This window comes from Zootermopsis nevadensis, unplaced genomic scaffold, assembly GCF_977971745.1.
Source record: "Zootermopsis nevadensis isolate Lab colony 2312 unplaced genomic scaffold, Znev_1.0 Znev_ptg000061l, whole genome shotgun sequence".
In the NCBI taxonomy this organism is placed as follows: Eukaryota; Metazoa; Arthropoda; class Insecta; order Blattodea; family Termopsidae; genus Zootermopsis; species Zootermopsis nevadensis.
This window is the reverse complement of record NW_028259192.1, coordinates 19,220,760-19,240,962: the sequence shown is the minus strand read 5'-3', so window position 1 is coordinate 19,240,962 and position 20,203 is coordinate 19,220,760. Positions and strand designations below refer to the sequence as shown.

The following is a 20,203-nucleotide window of genomic DNA, read 5'->3' as shown; positions in this document are numbered from 1 at the left end:
GCGTGGCGGTTACAAGCCACCGGCTGTCTGTATCCAATCACGTACGTATCTTGTCCGCTCCTGGCAACACGCTAACCGGTTCACAGAGGACTCGGTTCTGACCCCACAGCCATCGACAGTCTCTCAGGTTGTTGGATCTAACCCTTTTCGTTTTTGATACAAATTGAATTGAAGCCGTGGACGAAATTGTGAACCAAGGTAGCAAAACTGCGGGTCGTGGTTTGATTCCCGCCAGGTTGAGAGGTTTTTCTCTCAGTCACAACGTCTAGACCAGCTTTGGGGGCGTTTTCCCGGGGCAAAGCGGCCGAGGCGTGAGGCTAACCAGCTGAATCTAGTCCCAATATTAAAATTGAACGGAGGTATTGAATGCATTGACGAAGATTCTGAAACGTGATTCCAACAGCGATGTGTTTGCGCTTATCTAAATGCCGTTTCCTGTCGACCAATGAAATATCGCGCCCAATTCTAGAGAAACATTCGACAGTCCACGCAGACTTACCTCCACCAGCTAAACACCATGCAAGTATTTCCGACTTAGCGGGGATCGAACCCCGTACATGTCGCGGCTGGCGGTAGTAAAAACCCTTTTATGGCCGACTTTATGACTGTTTCTTGTACGGAGCTGAGGGATTTAGAAATAAATGGTGCTCGACCGCGAAGAATGTAAACTGTTGCAGGTCCAGTCGTCAGGCTTGCCAACTTCATTATTGTGGTTTGCTACAAGCGGTACATTTTTTTTTATCATTGTAGTAATGTACCGTTTTATTTAAGTTAATTGTATTCTGTTAATTTTGATTTGTTGTAAAATTTTGCTCTCACATTGACAATACTTTGAAGGGTTTTTCTGTTTTCTCTCGACTTTTATATTTGAAAGTATTTCAGTTGTGGATTGGGTGTAACGTATATGCCATTGGTCTATTTATAACGACAATTTTCACTTCCAATTTAGGCTACAGCAGGCATAAACCCTTTCAAGCCCAGTGTTACGTACATCGATTGCTTTAGCAGTTGTAACTGAATTATATACACAGTGCAAAAATGGATTTTGTGTAATTCTCAGAGAACAGCAGTTATTTCAATTGAATGAAAATATTCTTGGATATTATCCATCGTCCGGTCCGGAGATAGGGATTAGCTCTATCTAGTGGGCCCAACTGTGTAGGAACCTGAAGACGGAGATAGAGTCCCATCTCCGAAACGTCTTTTTACGTTTTATATTTTATATTTTACTAGACGATGGATAATATCCAAGAAAATTTTTATTCAATTGACTCTTCACCATCGTCAAGAAGTTTTAGATTTGATAAGCAGTTATTTCCCTGGATGAAATTAACCACAGCAATTTCCCGTCTTACTCCTTTGTGCCTTTCTTTCCGAAATTCGTTAATGTTGTATTTTTACAGCATCGCGGTTGATTCAGAGCGAAGTAGACGGATATTTCTGTCAATGATTACGTGCGATACCGGGTGTCTCAGCAGTGTGATTAACATTCCTGATTCACATTCGGTGGGTTCCGGGTTTAGATATCGGCTCAGTAGACTCGACTGTCCTGTCGCGGGTTTTAAGAACTTACCTCATTTCTTCCAGGCAAATGCCGGTCAGGGTTTTGAACCCAAGACTTAACCGAATACGAAACAATTGTTTAACCACTTGCAGACGTTAAGGCGCTGCTTCAGACAACTTTATGCCCTAGTTAACATTCGAGTGAAGTGACAACTTCTTTTATAGTTATACCTTCACTTGAGCTTAATATGGCTTTTAAGGACAAAATCTCTATGGACTAAATTGTTTCACTGGTTCGTATAGGATTTTTGGTCGATACTAACGTTTCGGAGAAACATTTTCGCCATCTTTAGGATACGAATGACGTCGTCATCCTATCCGCCGCGAGAATATCTTATCTCTTAGACCTTTGTAACCTAACCTGCCGAAATTGGTAACTGAAATGTTGATGAGGCGAGAATCGCCAGAAAACGTGTCCATCGAGGACTATGCAAGTCAAACCGTGTTGTGGTGGTGTAACATGGACGCTGTGTCAGCGGCTGAAATTCGCTGACAGGGCGTGTTCTGACGTCACTGACACAGCATACAACACTATGGCAAGTAACGTGCTTTTGTGAAATACTAGTAGGTTCCAATGTACTGAAAGAAACGCTGACCCTGAAAGATTTATTTAGGTTAGTGGATCGAACCTTTAATTTAAGGAAACTTGTGTCATGTAGTACGTGGAAATAGATAATGACCGTTATGGTGATGTTTGAGCCAATTCAGCTGTCGTTCTGACCACCATAGTAGCAAGAAATCTGATTTCAACGGAGAAGCATGCCATATTTTTAGTCGAGGACCACTCTTTATCGGACTGCTTCAATTATATTTTTAATTGACCAACGTTCCATCACGCGAATCAGAAGTTTTCCAAAGACGTTCTTCAATACTAGAATATGCGTACCCATTCTAATGTTAACCGCAGACCATTTCTACACATTATTCACGATCTTAAGTCAAAGGACACTATCTGTTTGAAGAACAATTGATTTTCATTATTGTTCGCATCGTTATCAAACACGATCTCTTTAGAGTAACCCTATTCACAATCTACGCTACTGACGTGAATTGTGTTTTGTAGGTTGCTAGTATTTGTTAATGGATGGATTGGTTTGTGTGGAAATTAAAGTCTTTATGAAGTGATGACATACAAATTGTTTGACAGTTATGAAAAACATGTTACAATGTCAGGAAACAGACAGAAATGCATAGGTCGTCTTTTTAGACACAGATAAGATTCGTAATTAAATGAGTGGATACGCCAGTTGTATAAAAAAACTCGAAGCGAATAGTGAAATAAGTGGGAAGAAGGACGACATTCAAGTGCTTGAGTGAAAGTTACACAAAATGTTCGCGTTCTAATAAGCTTAGTATGTAACGCAGTTTAAGCCAGTTGGAAAACAAAGCGGCGACTGCCGTCTTGCAACCGATGCGCGTTATAATTGAGCCCGGAGCGAGTGCGCAGTTTGGTGCGGGGTTACAACCCCCAGGCGCAGTTTTAACAAAGGTGAACTGGGGTGGGGGTTAATATCCAGTTGTAATTTCATCCCCAAATCGACTGATGGCCCATTAGTGGAACAGTCTGGTGCACGAACTCCGTGACTGGGCATTGGAGCCAAGACCGCACCTGAACAATGAGCCCAGTGCATTCAGTCGTCATCGTCTGTGTGAGTTTTGAGTTCCTCAAGGCAGTTTTTCTTTTGCCCTGAAGATGGGGACAGAACATTTCTCTGAAACGCTGGAACCTACAGACGAGACTAAACGACGCCAAAACACAGGAGAAGAACGTCGTTTATTTTGCTGGTTTATTGGTTGGTGTGGTTCTGATATATGTCATAATTGGTTATTTAGCGAAATTGTTAGGCTTTTGTAATGTTCACGAACTTCCAGTCAAACTAAACTAAAATTAAATTGAATTAAATGTGAACAAGATATTCGAATCTGCGTTACGTGAAGTTTTGCTTAGCCTTGACACGTACGACGATTTGTCTGCTATTCGAAAGACAAATAATTAAAGAGAGGTTTGGTTCACGCCCTGACTGCTTTACCTCCAGAAAGGCCCCCAATACCCGCATATTGCCGTAACTATGATACACTTCCTTTGCTCATTATCATTATCAGAACAAAAAATAGTCAGTACATAGAATTATTGAACACTCCTTAACAATAACCACGAAACAGTTTGTGATACAGAAACCAGTTTAAAACACGTGGTACCGGGCAAGCATGTTTACTATAAGCCGGCTGTGGGGACTGCAGCCCCGATACGCGCTGTAAAAGTGAACTGCCCGTCGCTCCACCTTGCACCGCGCTCTCTACTTTTGACCGTCTAGCCGCGCTGAAATCCTTTCAGCCGGATGATAGCCCCGTTCTGTTTATCACTCCTCGCCCGTGGACTTACTATCAGTTCAGCCGATTAGTGGATAATGACAACGTAAAGGGCAATATTAAAATAATGATACAGAGGAAATAAAGTGTTACAAATTATATAAACACAAACAATAATTTTTTGAAAAATTAAAGGGGGTGATGCAGCTCCTATGGACGGGCCACTGTAACCTAACCCGAAACAACGCAACCTAATCCAGTGTCACTTATCCGAATCAAACTTCAACTAATCCAAAATAACCGACCCGCATAAGAAAAAACCCACCGCCGCTTAAGGACTTCCACATAACCTTCGAGGACTTCTCCAGCACTTATCCATGACCAGTGAAATTCCGCGTAAACTATCCAGGACTTGTCCTACACCACTCTACGACTTATCCAGAATTTCTCCAGGACTTATGAAGGAATTCTCCAGCACTTTTCCAAGACATCCCCACGACCACCCGATGAATACGCTCGAAAATTTCCAGGACAATCTAACCCATCGCAAAACAACACAATCCTTGCAGCCGGATGATATAAACCGTTTTGCTTCGCACTCCTCGCCCGCCTCAGTTCAGTCGATTATTGGATAATGACAACGTAAGGGGCAATATTAGAATAATGATATATAGGAAATAAAGTGTTACAAATTATATAAAACAATAAATATTTCAATTTTTGAAAAATTATAGGGGGTGCTGCAGTTCTTATGGATGGGGTTACTATAATGTATTTTTGACATAATTGGTACGAATGCAAACACTAGAAGAAACTTTTACACAGTAGCAGTAAGTAGCCTGCCGGAAGTGCGTGTTTGTTTATCGCACTTTATTAAATTTTTCTGTGTCGAAGCAGAACACATGCAATAAACATATGTGACTGCCTGAAGGCATAAACCTTTAATGCTTTGATTGCACTGCAGTAAACTGTTAACAATGCTCAATTGACCAAGTTTTCCAAACACTCCTTTATGTTATGAACTCGTGTATCTGCTTACACAGTGTTGCATTGTAGCTTGATGTTTTATAACAGCAGTAATCAAGCATTTCTGATTCGCGGCCCTGTGAAACAGCAGTAAAACTTTCAAGGGCTAGTATCAACCAAACCTTTCCAGCAGTAAACAGTATACCGAGCTGTTTGTTCCAGTATAGAAATGTACACCTTTATGCCGTATTAAAATCGAGCAGATGTCATCACCCATACCACGCTTAGAGAATTGTAATGTATTAAATAATTAAGATGTCAGTCAGATTTCCAATAATATGGGATCTGAACCCAGTTCATCTTCCCAATTTCTGATCACTCGACCAGTGACGTCATTGATTACCTAAACAAAGAAAGGTCTGAAGGCGTTCAGTCTGCGTAGTACCCAGAAGGAAGTAAAAGAATCGAAGTCTTAGAATGTGGTACGGGCCTACGTACACACATCACGGCTTCGTGTTAAGCACTCCTGATTGGTATTCGGGAGGTCCCATGCTCAAATCTCCTCCTTCTGAAGAACTGCTGTCCTCAAATGGCATGAAAAAGGTGGCCAGAGATCGAGAACACTGCTAGTCTCTTGAAAACGTATTTACGATTAATTGTTTTGATGGTAGACTTCGTGAAAAATATATGAAAGTTTATACTAACAGCATATAGGATTTAAATTTATGTGACGAGCTTGGTTAATTCGTGACTGTTCCTTTGACAATTTATTTGTTGTTTTTAAAGCCCCTTGCCTCTAACCGAAATGGAATCCTGGTAAGTCTTATGGGACAAAACAAAAGCCTATGTGTAAACCTTAACGCAAACTGTCAATTGTTTATGGTTTATGTAACGACGCTGTCAGTAAGTCAGACTAGTTCGTAAACACCCACAGGCACCCCTCTATTCTAATGGCCTTCTTGGCAGTCGATGTTTTTTATGCCGACGTATTAACTTATTAGTTTTGGAACCCAAAGATTCAACCTCCCTAACAAGTTCCTCGTTCCATGCAAATTTTCCTACGTATAACAGTGATTGTTTACCTTCGGTAGATCGAATTACTCAAAGTGAAATCACATTAGAAGTTTCTAATTTTGGACCTTTCAAGAGGTGCTGTGACTGTACGCTAAGCTCGTCTGCGTAAAATTTAAGAATTCAGTCCGTACCGCAAAGAAAAGACTTTACCATTTCAAAGATCAGCTGATTAATGCTGTTTAAGGATGCAGTTTATGTTTACACTGATAATCAAACGAACGATGTAAATACAAAATGAAGAGTTATTGATTGAAGCAGGCCGGTCATTTAGTTAATATTAGGCTTAAAAGGCTTGAAGTGTGGTAAAATCTGTAATTGAATTACGTCATCCAAAACTTTTCACTAACTCCCACATTCAGCCCAGCAATCTAGCCGTGTTTTGGCAGGGCACGTATTAATTTTATTCGTTCGAATAAAGAAACAGCACGTTGGAGCCCCTGATTATTTGGACACAGCATGAATGATGGATGTCCTTTCGTCATGTGTTTCTGCCCACTCGGAGAGTTGCATTTCAAACATAATCTGTTTCTACTGTGTGATGATGCAAAAGCATCCCACAGTTTCTTCTGCATCTGGCGGAACCATTTAAATAGGTCCAAAACTCTGTCCCTGATGCTCTGCATGTAATATTTTGACATTTGTCTGTACACACGCGCCATAAAAACTGAAAGACGGCAGCCATTGAGTGTGATCCAGTGTCACTTCCATTCACCTCACATTCAAACAACCTATTTTCCATATATTCATGTTTATTGTCGTTACATCTTGTTTTTGGTCTTCCAAATGACTTTTTTTACCCACCCCAGTTTGCAGGTCCATCAAATCGGGTCTTCCAAATTTTATTAGCAGACCGCATGGCCACAAAGTTCCTTAGTATGTATTCTGTAAAATTTCTGACTTAAAATTATCCGCATGGGTTCAAATATAATTTTATTTTTAAAACAGTTGTTGCCTAATTTTGTTCTTCCTGCAGTAGGCAATTTCGAGAAAAGGTCTGCTCCTTTGGCGAATGTGGTTGGTTTTAAACCAGTTTCCCGGGATGAGATTGGAGCAAGGTTGAGTGTTTGCAAGAAATTGCTGTTTAACTCTCTCAGCTGACAAGAAACGATCAGACTTAAACACACAAAATTCTTGCTTTATGTGTTCCGAAAAAGTTTTATATGTCCTCTCAGTAGATTATGGAATTTATTCGCAAACACTGGTGGAAAATAAGACATCAAATTTGGTATTATAACTGTAAAGGGACACAATAAACCCGGTGAAAAAGGCTTGGGGTGTTATTTCGTCATTGTTATATTTAAACAAATTATCGCTTGCTTAACGTATGAACTGGATGTATGCATGTTTCATTTGAAGAGGTTGATTTTTTTCCGCGTGGCAGTAAGTTCATTGTCTATATTATTATTCTGAAGTTTGTGATTAAACAAAGCTAAAATGTTTACAACCTTGGGCTGCTGTAGCTTTGTCAATTATGCTCAATTAGCAATGACTCAGTTATCGATCCTGGTGCTGTAACAGCTCCACCTATAAGCAGCTCCACTTTGTAAACAAAGCTATCGCGTCTCTTCAACAGTCGTAACATGAATCCTTGTTTTGCTTTTGTTCCACTTTTTTTCTCTCGTTACTTTCTCCCCCCTCCCACCTCAACCTTTTTTTTTTTGGGTCCCTCATCCATTCTGCGTTGTTTTAACTATTTCTCCTCGTGTTCCTTTTGTGACGCAGAAATGACCTTTCTTTTTGTGAAACCTATTGAAGGATTACTGTCCTTGGCTTTTATTTTATTGCTTTCTGTACGAGCAAAACCAAAGCTAGGAAGTTGACATCGTTAAGAAACACATTTTCTGTTCCGACCTTAAAATAAATGAACAATTATCTCTCCCCCCCCCCCCCCCCTCTTCACCAGTTCATAAGATTGTATTTGAGAAATTTCTTTCTGCTAATGATCTGACGTAATCAAACATGTATCCAAGTTGATTTTTGAGTCGATATTAGTAAATTATCCTTTAAATAACTGTTACTCCTGTACCTCTTCCATTAATCCTTGTTTTTTGAGCTAATCACCTTTCTGGAAAATTCTTTTGTTCCATTACCTACAAACGAAAATGAAGTGTCACTGTTTTGAGTTCCGAGATGCACGTGTCTGGAGTTAGGAGCTTATGAAACAAAAAAGCTTACGGAGTTTAACAGTTTAATTTCAGTACCTTCAAAAAAAATTTAAAATTTCAATTAGAAAATGTAGTATAACCTTTAATCAGACGACCAGCCGGTACATAAAATCCGTAATGTATCCCTATTAATTAATCTTTCACGGTGTATGTTGATGTTTAAAATGCGTTACATTTCAGTAGTATTAATTATGACTAGGTAAGCGTAGTGTCAGTAGTTCATCTGAAGAACCCTGAGTACTGTACTGCTCCATTTATGTTCACAGTGTCCGGCTATGACCAACAGACGTTGCTGCAGACCGGTCAGCTGCCACCTTCTCTGATTCCCACGAAGGATGAAGCGTACCATAACCATCATCAGACTACTCTACAGAAGGCCCTGGTCGCCACTCAGCGCCATCTGGAGTACGTCGCCAACAAAATCTGGTGCATTTATGATACCCCTAGCCAAATGAATTCCTCCAGGCAGCCCCACAAATCCCTGGTTCCCCCTGGACCCACATTGTTCACTGTATTTGGTACTGGGGCTCATCTAGCCTAAGTTTGTATGGCGAAATTGATGTTAGTTGTTGTCGGTCCAATGTAAACCTCTTGTCTTTATGGAGACCGTGTGTTTCTCAAACTCTCGTATCTAAGAGTGTACACGACGCCAAAACCATCGTCATTTTCACCGCCGTGAGAACGTTAAATTTAACAATATAATCATAATTATGTACCTCATTAAGAACGTGTCTTTCTAACAATTTTTGATTTGGGCTAATCTGAAGCCCCTCGTACCATGTAGCTTTCACATTGTATCGTTACGTCGACGATTATAATGGACTGATATTATTTGCAAAAGGTGCTGGCATTTGTATATAATATTTCTAATATATTAATATTTTACGAAATATACAGAAAGGTAGTCTGATTTTGTGAAGTGCATTTGTGATGCTACTATACTGTGCAGTAATGCGTTATATTTGTTGATAATGAACACAAATAATTTTTAGCGTCGAATTGTTTGTAAACAGTTATTTAGAATTGATATGGAATGAAGCCGTAGTTGCGTAATTTACGGTGGGATCTTCCTATATTTGTTTGTGAGGGACTGATGAAAACCGCGAAAAATTTGTCTGTATAGCAGGTCTCCAGGTTCAGATCAGAGCCTGGAAAATCCAGAAAGAACTAAGTTGACTCTTATTGGGTACTTGGACGGGCATTGAAGTGTCGAAATAAAGGGCTTATGTTGTCCCAGATCTTGATTATTTGAAAACCTCTTCTCCACACATTTCCACGCTTGTTGCTTCTGGTTCTACTGTGTGTTAGCGCTATTAAGTTTGTAGCAGTAGATTATTAGCTACAGAATGTCCCCCCCCCCCCCTTTAACGCGGAACCAGCCACAACAGCAGCGAGCGAACTGCCAGGAAGTGAAATGGTCGCGACGAAAAACGTGGCCGTCGCAGCTGGTAGGTGAGTTCCCGAGGCATTCTGCACGTGGCAGTGCGTAACACCAAGGCGAATCAGGTATGTAAACTACAAAGAAAGGAAAATGAATTTGGAAACAATGAAGAAGGTTTGCACGCTTGAGTCATCGCTACGTAGCCAGCCTTCAGACACTGAACTGAAAGCAGCGTCTAAACGAAGCAAGTGTCAGATTTGATTCGTACGTGACCACTGTCGTCGGACTGTGTCTTGGTTGTGGAGGGGCGCCCCATGTTTAGAATGACGAAGTCATCCGACTTCAAACGCTGTTGCTCACGAATCAGTATTTATGATCACTCACATGATAAAAAGATGCTGATCTCGAAATCTGACGTGAATTCGTTTAATAATCGAAAATGTCAGGGCGGTGTCGATTTTTATTGCCGTCCCTTGGTGTGTTACGTCGTGCCACTTTTCGGAAGAGCGTATTGCAACTTCTGCCTTGCCGATTGCGACGGTACGTTCCTCCGAAACGCTGATATATTTCTTATTATTTTATGTTTCGACGGTACAAATTCAGGAGGCAAACAGTTCTCATCTGTCTTCATCCGTTAATGGATTGTAGCAAAGATTATGTAATACTGGGAACGACCCGTTCTTCAAGTGCCTGAGCACTGTGGGTCCCAACTTTTTGTTGGCTTTGATCTATGGACATTTTGGTAGGACTCCTTGAACGAGGGATCGGCCCGTCGCAAGGCCTCTACCTGTATACAGGACAGCACAACAAACATCCATGGCTTAAGTGGGATTCGAACCCACGGTCCCAGCGACCAAGCGGAACAAGGCCCACGCCTCAGAAATGCATTTTTGCCAACTACGTGGAGTCCCACGAAACTTGGAACTGCCGTCCGTACTCTTTTGCAACAGCTGTTCTGCGTCATGATTAACTCATTCCCCGGTAATTCGCTCCCTGTTGTTGCGGTTCGCTTTCGTGGCGAGTTCTACGTTAAGTGGGACACACTGTACACACTTTAGAAGTTGAAGTGCAGTGTTTTGAGTTGTAGGCCTGTTACTTATTAGATATTGATGAATGTGTGAGTGATTTAAAGTGTATATGTTGCGATAGCGGAGTCGGCGCTGCGGTCAGTAGGCCTGCTGGTGGCTCCAAGGTCACAGTCGTGTCCACCGCCCAGACGCAGAACGGTTCCACCTCGACTACGACCACGACGAACTCGACGTCCGACGCCGACAAGAAACCGCCATATTCATACGTAGCCCTGATCACCTTGGCGATACAGAACAGCCCCCAGAAGAGGGCAACCCTGTCCGAGATATATGCGTACATCTTAACCAACTTCCCGTACTACGAGCAGAACAAGAAGGGCTGGCAGAACTCGATCCGCCACAACCTTTCTCTTAATAACTGCTTCATCAAGGTACCTCGAGAAGGCGGCGGCGAGCGCAAAGGATGCTACTGGATACTAGGTATGCTTTTGTTTGAGCACGTACGTAATTGAACAAGAAGAAGAATGACGTTTTAGAGGGTTGCTCTGTCTGCATTTGCAGGTTACCTCCCCTGTATGGTCCATTTCATATAGCCCAATGACATTTAGGAGAAAACTGTGTAAAACACCATTTGGAGGAAAGCAGGAACCCGTGAAGAATGGAACAGAGACCTACTTTCAAAGCTGATGGACGCTCAGCTGGCAGTTAAACCCACCTTATAGACGGAAATCTTCATCTCTTTTGCACACTTTGACTTTGAAGCTACCCCACAATTATAAATGTGTTCTTGTCACTGTGTGCTGTTTTTTACGGGCGAGGTTTCGTTAGTTTTGCAATTTTTGGTGTCCCACAGACTCGCAGTCCGGAGACATGTTTGAGAACGGGAACTATCGTCGACGGCGCCGAATGAGGCGTCAGTACCGCTCGACTTCCTACACCAAGCCGTTGTACGGAGACACACCAGGGTTCCGCGGCCCAGCCCGCCAGTTGCCCTTGGGAACTCGTAACCTATTCCGAGCGCCGTCGGCGTACCCACCGCCGTACACGCCATACGACCCGAGGTGAGTTAACTCTAACATCGACAGTCACTTCTTTGAAATTTAGACGAGATGACGTACGACCTGAGGTGAATTCAGTTCATGACTGCTCGTATGGAATTTGGACGAGACTAATAAGATGTGATACTTGATTTTATATATGGAAAATTAGTTTCGTTTGGTTTCAGCGCTGCTTGGTCGCTGCAGTCGCCATATCCTCCGTGTCAGACCCGAGGCGCCCCCAACCCCACAACACACACCCAAAGCTTCAACCCTTACAGCCAGTTCCAGTCACAGGTAACGTTAGTTCAATCCAAGTGCAGTGTAGCGTATAATTGTTGAGGCTTTGACGACTTCGGTCACAAAGTATCGAGTTACAAGGTCTACAGAGTCTTGTTTCATCGCTTTACTGAGCGCAATTAAAACATATCATGCACGCAAAACTACGAAAATTACGGCCTGGAAAATAGAGATGAGGTCTTCTCGTGTATGACGTCGTTAAAAAACCACCTACAGAGCTACACGGCGTCACAACTCCGAAACAGGTTCGTACGAGCGAAATTTCTTTATGCGACGTCGTAAATCGAGAACTGACTGCGGGCTTTTGGTTCCAGCTGCAGCCAGTGCAGTCCATGCAGATCTCGGCCACAATGAATGGCTACAACCAGACGCTCACCACCGCCGGCCTAGGTAAGGAACAAGACGACTGACTCTTAATTGTCCTGAACCAGAAATACAGCTGTAACAATTCCGAGTGTAGTTCAGTGCAGTGAACGAATTACAAATAGAAGTGAAATGTGCTCCAAAGCACGTATGACTGGTTTTGTTGCGGGTTTGTGTAATGAATGAGGATATATTTTGAGCCACGTACAAGACGTAGTTTTGCTAAGCAATAACTCAAGAATTGTTACATGACAGGCGTAGGGACTGCCACGGCTCCTGGGTTCGGATCTGGATTTTCCCCCTGCAGCCGACATCATGACCCCGCTACAGCAGCCGCCGTCGTCGCTGCCGACGCCATGCGTTATTCCTATTGGCCAGAGGGTGAGTAATATTCCTCGAGGCTACACCCCGTCATCTTTTCATAATAAGTTGTTTTATGCCTTATCAAGTTCGAAAAGAAAAATCTGGTTCCAGGAGACTGCTTTGCCGGAAGGAGGTTCTCGCCGATCGGAATGTATTTTTTGTATATTTATTCTTTTTGAACTATTCAGGTCGTCGTTTACATTCGGCGGGAAATGAGCTTTCGCCGTCCGCCAATTTCTGGGCAGAAAGACCCTGCTAAGATTCAGGCTGTGGAGTGAACGTAGTGAATTTTGCTGTACTTTTTTGAATGGTAAAAAAGCAATTTTTTACACCTCCTCATTAGAAATATCCTCGGATATATTTCGACAGAATAAGTTCTGTAGTTGATTAATCGTTGCTGAAGTACATTATGGTCAGTCATATTTGTCGACTGGTGGTCATTTGAATTTGTGAATTATTCCAGTTCTTTCAGCTTGACGTATTTAGCTTAGTCGAAACGTCGACTTGCCGCTGTTCCCGTATTCAGCCTGGTGTTCAATTGTTTCAGTCGTGGTGAGTGATGGGACGGGTGCCGCAACGTCTGCTGGCGGCACCTTCACCGGAGTCGACTTCAGCATCACAAGTTCTTCGCGGCCAAAATGCTTTATGTGAATAATTGTGTAATAAATCGAAGTAGTCGGCGATACAAACCGTTGCGGATGTTTACAGATGGCTTGTAAAGTCTTGTCAAATGATTTCATTCACAAACTTATTTATTTAAATCAAATTAAATTCTGCTCGTGTGTTAGCGTTGATTTTCTCATTTTATAGGATAAATTGTTTTTAGTTCGGTGATTTTGTATACTTGTCAACGTCTTAACCGAGTAGTAAAAAAAAATAATACGCTAGAGGTAACGAATTCAGGTGTCGGCCGCGAGTTTCCGTTCTTAGGTTTTTATCTGTGATGTTCGTCATTTGTTATGAATGTTAGCATATTCCCTTCAAATCGGCTGCAACAGTTTCCGAATTCTAACGAACTACACGTGACATTAAACTACATAATCGGCGAATAATCCATTAATCAGTAACCCACTTTTTGATCATTGATGTTTTCTGTTATGTTAATCATTGTCACTTCCTTTATAGACCATTTCGCTTGTTTGTTGTTTCCAATTTCTTTGTCAAATCCGAAGACAACGGCTTTCCTTTGGTGAGTTCGTCTCCGAAGTCGGTGTCACGTCACATTAAATTAGTATTATAAATGCTTTTATACTTTTAATTATGCTAACTTTTAAACAACTTAAACGAAGAACGAAGGCAGTGATTTTAAACCTGGGAAAAATATAATTTCCATTGAGTTCAAAGATTAAAAATTTAAAGTTTAATGACTTGTTTAGTACCGTACATTCGATCAACATAAATGTGCATTCATAGATAAAAATAATTGATTACTTAAACAGTTTGTATTAAATAAAATTTATTATTATATTAATCGTATCATCCATATCAGTACATTCATTTATTTTGGGTCCCTAGGAAATTAATTTTAATGACCACTCGTATTTTTACTTATTAGTCTCCATGGTCTTACGAATTGTTAATAGCCCTAATTTTTAGTAATGCCTTCGCCAGTTTACTTACAATTCCCTTGTGATGTTTGGAGTTTAGTTATCTCCTTTCTATCTATACAAGTCATTAAGTAATATTACTAATAGGTTTCGACCTACACCCCCACAATTTACCCGTGATATAAGAAGTAAATTTCATTTATACATGTTTTAATTTGTTTTGTTTAATTTTAAAACAGAAATTATATGTCTGTGTTAATAGTTTTTTATTCTTATAGATAACTGTAATTATGTTTGGCAGATGTACATTGTGCACAAAGATCCTATTTGTAACTAGAACGAGGACCTCAAGTGAGGTTCTTAACTGTATCTACGTAAGTAATCGTGACTTCAAAATAGAGACCCTTTAATCAGTAAATTCCATCCGTCATTAATATTCCGTCCAGTAGATTTTTGTTCTGTTTCTGGTTTCAGATCAGAGCCCGTTAAATTCCTTCACTGTAACAATGAAAGCCATTGGATGTAAGATCCTGATATTATGTGTGTAATCATTGGGTAATACATGAAGGAAGACCTTGGTTGAGATTTTTGTTGAAATAAGAGAATTTGTATTGTTGAGGTCTCTACTTTTTCGAACTTTGAATGATTGGTGTTGTGATCGTGGTAATTGTGCAAGTAAGATATTGTATATTGAATAAACGACTTGGCGTTGTGTTTCTTCCTAATTCAGAATATTGTAAACATCAACATTCCGAACCATTTAACCTTTGTTATATGCGTGTGTGTAGCGAAATTATATATTAAATGTGTTTCCATAGCTCGTTTTAAATGAAATTGCAACAGAAGTACTGAATATTGAGAACCACCAGTTTTGTTTTTATGTTGGTAGTTATTAAGTGCTACAGGTATGTAGATGGCGCATCGGTGCTGTTTGTGCGAATTTCGCTTTTCTAATGTTTTGTGACGTCGCAAACTAGTTCAGCCATCTTCGGTACAGTGACCGAGGAAACGTTTAATGTTAGACAGCTTTCTCGCGTGTTTTTGTTTTCCCGGTGATGGTGGGAAGGAAATGTATCCCGTTTACAGACTTTTGGTGGAGTGCTTCAAAAGAGACGCTGAAGCTACGTGGAGACAAGTTGCTTTCTGAGCAACATCGCGGGATTCAGGAAGGTATGTGACCTAAATTCATTTCGGCTCTAAGGAAAATTATAATTTTCGGGAGCAGTCGATGAATGTGGGTGTCATGAGATAGCCTAATCGTAAATCATTTTTAAACCTTACGATCACAGCTGGTCAGTAAATAAATAATGTGACTTGCTCTGCGTGTAAATCAGTGTAATTTACAAAGAATGGACACACTCAGTCTGCACTGTATACCATTATTATTAAATGGTTAACTTTAATCGTCATTGATAAAAGTCTTCTCGGGCTATCAGCCGAGTTAGATGTTGATTTAATCACCGACGTTTCGAGGACCATCTCTGTCCTCATTTTCAAGGCTCGTAGCGCGAACTGGTTTAATTGTCCATCATATATTTAATCGTCATGTTAAACCATTAATATTTTTTATTGCCTTACACGTTTTAAACCCTTATGATAACGTACGAGTGTGAGAAGACGGAAAACAAAATATATAAAGCAGCAGGTGTCAGATTATTGATTACCACATGCCCGCAGTCATTTTAATGCGTGCCCCATATAACTACAACCTGTTGTGTTGGTAGCATGGCTTTTTTTCCGGAAGTTAATGAAAATCAATCGATGGTTCAAAAGTTACAAATAATGCACAACTTTATAGCAATCTGCTGAATATGGACTTGCGTGGAAGATCCATTGAAACGAACAGTAATCGACTGAGTGTCGTTGCTAGGTTTTTGCAGTACTGAATGTACTCTCAGCGATAAAAGCAGCTATGTATTTTGCTGTAAACAGAACTGATTTACACGTAGGAAATTGTAAGACGGAGCACGTTGTAATAACGTGCTATAAGAACCTTTCAGAATATCGTCGTGGGTAACAACATGTTAAAAATCGAAAGACTTGCAACACGGTGTGTCGCTCATGCTTGTAATGCTGCGACGAGATTGCCTTACATTAGTTCGCAAGTTATAAAACGGTTTAGGGAGGCCAGAGCAGACCGAAGTAATGAGGAAAACGATGACGCGAACAAAGTGACTGAATGAAGAACGTGATATTTGCTTATTCAGTTGGGAGTTTCAAAATAAACCAGGATCAGTGTTAGTCAGCACTTGCCACGGTATTTACCCAACAAAAATACTACCTGTCCTAAAAACACGAATGTGACGAAACGTGGTTTACATAACGCCACTTGTTGGTTGCTCCTCGCTAAGTCAATGCTCGTCAGACACAACGCAAGGATGTTTGCTAATACTCTGCTGTGAAGAAGTCTCCTGACTTTTACACAAGACCCTCTGGTGTACTACCACGGAGCATGATTCTCGTCATGTTTGCACTGATCATGAGTTATCGGGATTTTCTATCATAAACATTGGCAAGAAATGTGATTTTTATATATGGAGCCAACAACTTAAACTTGGCACCGAAAGGTTTAAAACGAGCTTCGTTTTCATGCTGTTTCCGGGTTGAGGTCTTTCCCCTAGAGGGATCTCGTTTCGGCTGTTCCAGGCATCTGCAAAGCTCATGTTTTCTGCGTGATCCAGTAGCGTTGGCACTTCTCTCGTGTTATCCAGCCACCCGTGAGGGGTCTTCTTCCCCCCTGTACCGAGGATTGAACCGGGTTCCCACAGGAAGAAGCATTGGGGAAGGGAAGAAGGGAAACATGAGTTTCCTTTCAAGTGTTTGACCTCTCAGTATCAAAAAGGTGTACAGGTCATGTTCCCGGCTTTCCACCCACAGACGACGTCTTCGAGGTTTTCCGGACGAGCACAGTTCCCACAAGCACGCCAGAGGATGAGAAGCTTTAAGTTTATCTTGCTAGTCCATCATTCACAGTCTTATTACCGATCAGAGATTGCCTGCATAAACCATGCAGCTGACAAGCCGTAGTTAAATAAACAAAGGCTCCAATTTACCATCAGACTTGACGTTCTGTTGCAAAGCTAATGCAATGGCTCAAGTTTATGTTTCTTATTTTTTGTTTTTGTTTTTTCAATTTCAAACTACGCATGGATATAATTCAGTTCGGTTTAGTTCCTTCATTAGAGTGTTTACCAACTGCAAACAGTCAGACGCTAATAGAAATTTACATCACTAATAACAGGTTTGAGCAAACTTACATTAAAACAATCTATACACTTATACGTTTTGAGAAAATATCAAAGGGGACAACGTTTTTTGCTAAATTTGTCAAAAAATTACATATCTTCAGCAACACTGGCTGAAGGTCTGTCTTAACGCAATGGTCGGACCAAAAATAGAAAGAATTCTGTTTTCCTCGCAGGCACACGAATATCAGCAGTGTCTATGATGGAACGACAATTTATTTTACCTTCAAATAATAAGAAATAAATCCTAGATGGGAATTTTGTTTCTTGAGGGTGGAACTGCTACTTTGACTTCTAAGTGTCGTAATGACTAAGTATTTATTCCCTGTGCTGGGTCGTATGGACCGCCTGAACATGAGCTGTGCCGAATGATGAATTTTGTCAAGTGCGTCTCTGCGGTAATTAACGGCCGTCAGCTGTTGAAGGTCTGAAGACGGGGCCCAACTCGTCTGTGGCGTGCGAAAGGTTCGGGTCGATCCAGTGACGCACACGATAACCGCCCTTATAGGCTTGAGATTTGCAGGTGTTTATAGAAAATTCATGCAGAAGTTCTTTAAATACTATTCTTAAAAAAAAGGATATGAATCTAATTACCAGTTGATCTATATGGATTATATGCATTTACGAATGTACGTTGGTAACCACGGTGAACATTCTAATACAGCGTTGTCTTGAAACCGATGAAAGAACTTTGATTTGGCAATACATTTGATGATGCGTTGATGTCCATGCATTGCATAGTCAATGCTGAAAACAATTAGGTCGGACGATTCTCTTACTTCTGGTATAAAGAATACCGGCTATTCTGTTTGAAAAATTGTACAGGTGTCCTGTGACTTTTCGCTCTTTCGAGTTCAGCGAATTTGAAGCCGTAATATGATGTGAATTCATTAAATTTTGTTTGTGTAAAGTAAAAATTATTAAAATATTTGAAAAAAATATTTTACAGTAAAAAATAGACATTGAAACCAAAGGATCGAAAAAATCGAGTTAAAATTAGAATGCTAATATCGCGAAAGTTGGGAGGTTCTTGTATTCAGGGCTGAAGATGGCAGAGTATGTTCCTCCGAAACGTTGGTGGCTACTCCTAGTCCATACGGCGATACAAGTCACAAGACCAGCATCGACATATTGAACAGAAGTTCCTCTGCATTTTGACTGACCTGGACGTATGGAAGTGCAGGTGGCTGTTTTGCCGACTCCAGCTGTCGGTAAATACTTTATTACACTCCAACACTGATGTTACGCGCATTAAGAGCTTCCTCGACAGCGTTCGCGGTGCTTCAACAAATTAAGACGGCACTTTGCAGCCCCTTCTCCCCTCCGGCATTACTGAAGGCTCCTGCATACGACCACCTTCACGGTCCCTACAACGGGTCAACATTTTAATAGCAATGACAACTACGTCTACTTCTAATACGGCGTTAGGGGAGAATTTTATCTCGTAAAAATAGAGTATGGAAGCTTTTGAGCTTCTGTGTACAAAAACAATGTTGTTACATAAGAGACAAATCAGAATTTTTTTCCTGTCAAAACGTTCCAGTCCGAATTTGCATCAAGTGCAAGTCAGTTTTTAAGTCGGTTACTGTGTTTGCAATTGCAACTAGCTGTGAATGAGGCTGCTTTTTATCCATACTAATTTTCAGAGAAATGAATAGATAGGTCCGTGTATTTTCTAACTATATTTTAAAACATGTTATACCGTGTCCAATGCTGGTCTTCTGGCTTCAGACGTCGTGTGGACTTGGTGGTTACCAATGTTTCGGGTAACGTTGAAGATGCCAGTTTGTTATGAACTTTTCGTACTGCAGATTGTCACGCTTTGGAGACAATGTTTTTCTCACTTTATTTCATCAAATATTTGGCATATAAAATATATAATATAAATCAGGGCCTCAGAAGCAAAATAATAGCATCAAAAGACTTTCTTTCTATCTAGGTAACAGGCTATGAACAGCAATACTGTAATATCATTATTTCTTAATCTCTATAAATTATATATTCGTTTTAATTTGATATTTGAAAGTCTTTCTCAACCCAAATTTTTGTCACGAATATTGACTACTTTGCTTCAGTTATTTTAGATCGTAATGAAATCTGTATGATTTTGAATAAATAAATAGATGAAACTGATTTGAGCTTCATTTATAGTAGGGGTTACGCTTGAATAACAACGAACATAAGTTTTCACATGAACCTTACCAAATTTAATCTAAATTCGTTGTTTGAGCATGATACACGCGGGTGGACGTACTACATGCCCGTCTCTTCATAGCCCGTGTTCACTTTGTACCGTTTGGACAAAGAAATAAGTGTCGGATAGTGCCATGACCGGCAATATCTCGTTGGCCTACTCTGTGAATCGGATCAGAGTACAGGAGGGGACTATTTTAAGGCAGGCAGCACAAAATTCCTGTTTCTCCTCCCAGAGGAGTCCCCGTTAAGTGTGGAGGGTTCTTCAGCTGGCGACCGTCAATCAAGCGAAACAGCCTGCAGGAAGTAGTAGCCGTGCCGAGAAGTTATCAAGGTGACACGCTCTCTGAAACTCTAGTAACACATTCTAACACCCTTTAAATATAAATTATGGGAGAGGACAGTAACTGGAAGAAATTGCCCAATTTTATTTTTCAAGGCAAAGTTATACGTATAAATAATTATGCGTTAAAAATAATGAAAATGTAATATAATTGGAAAATGCAGAGAGTTCAAAATATTTGCGAAGAACGTTATCAAATCATTTTACCATGCTGAGAATGGCTTACTGCCGTTCAGTTCAGAACATTTGTTTCCCAATCATGTGCGTGACACTTGGTCTCTCACCTGAAAGAATAACGTTGGCTGAAGGTGTGTGACGACAACGT

The 20,203-nt window shown here is 40.7% G+C and overlaps 2 protein-coding genes across 4 annotated transcripts in view; both read left to right on the top strand.

Moving 5' to 3' along the window:
• LOC110835023 (uncharacterized) overlaps nt 1–14,822 on the top strand; it is a 30,721-nt gene extending 15,899 nt beyond the window's left edge. For 2 of the 3 annotated variants that reach the window (XM_022074827.2, XM_022074829.2), the window contains exons 3-9: nt 8,345–8,504; nt 10,609–10,967; nt 11,341–11,548; nt 11,713–11,821; nt 12,139–12,214; nt 12,443–12,568; nt 13,098–14,822. In XM_022074827.2, coding sequence (XP_021930519.1) covers nt 8,345–8,504; nt 10,609–10,967; nt 11,341–11,548; nt 11,713–11,821; nt 12,139–12,214; nt 12,443–12,568; nt 13,098–13,201 — 1,142 coding nt within the window. In that variant the 3' untranslated portion in view covers nt 13,202–14,822. The remainder of the gene's footprint in view (nt 1–8,344; nt 8,505–10,608; nt 10,968–11,340; nt 11,549–11,712; nt 11,822–12,138; nt 12,215–12,442; nt 12,569–13,097) is intronic. The other variant, XM_022074828.2, reaches the window with a different exon arrangement.
• Nucleotides 14,823–15,087: 265 nt separating this feature from the next.
• The window catches only part of LOC110835028 (zinc finger MYND domain-containing protein 11), a 67,809-nt gene continuing 62,693 nt past the window's right edge, over nt 15,088–20,203 (top strand). Inside the window, exon 1 of the mRNA XM_022074850.2 lies at nt 15,088–15,267. The gene's annotated coding sequence lies outside the window, so the exon portion shown is untranslated. The remainder of the gene's footprint in view (nt 15,268–20,203) is intronic.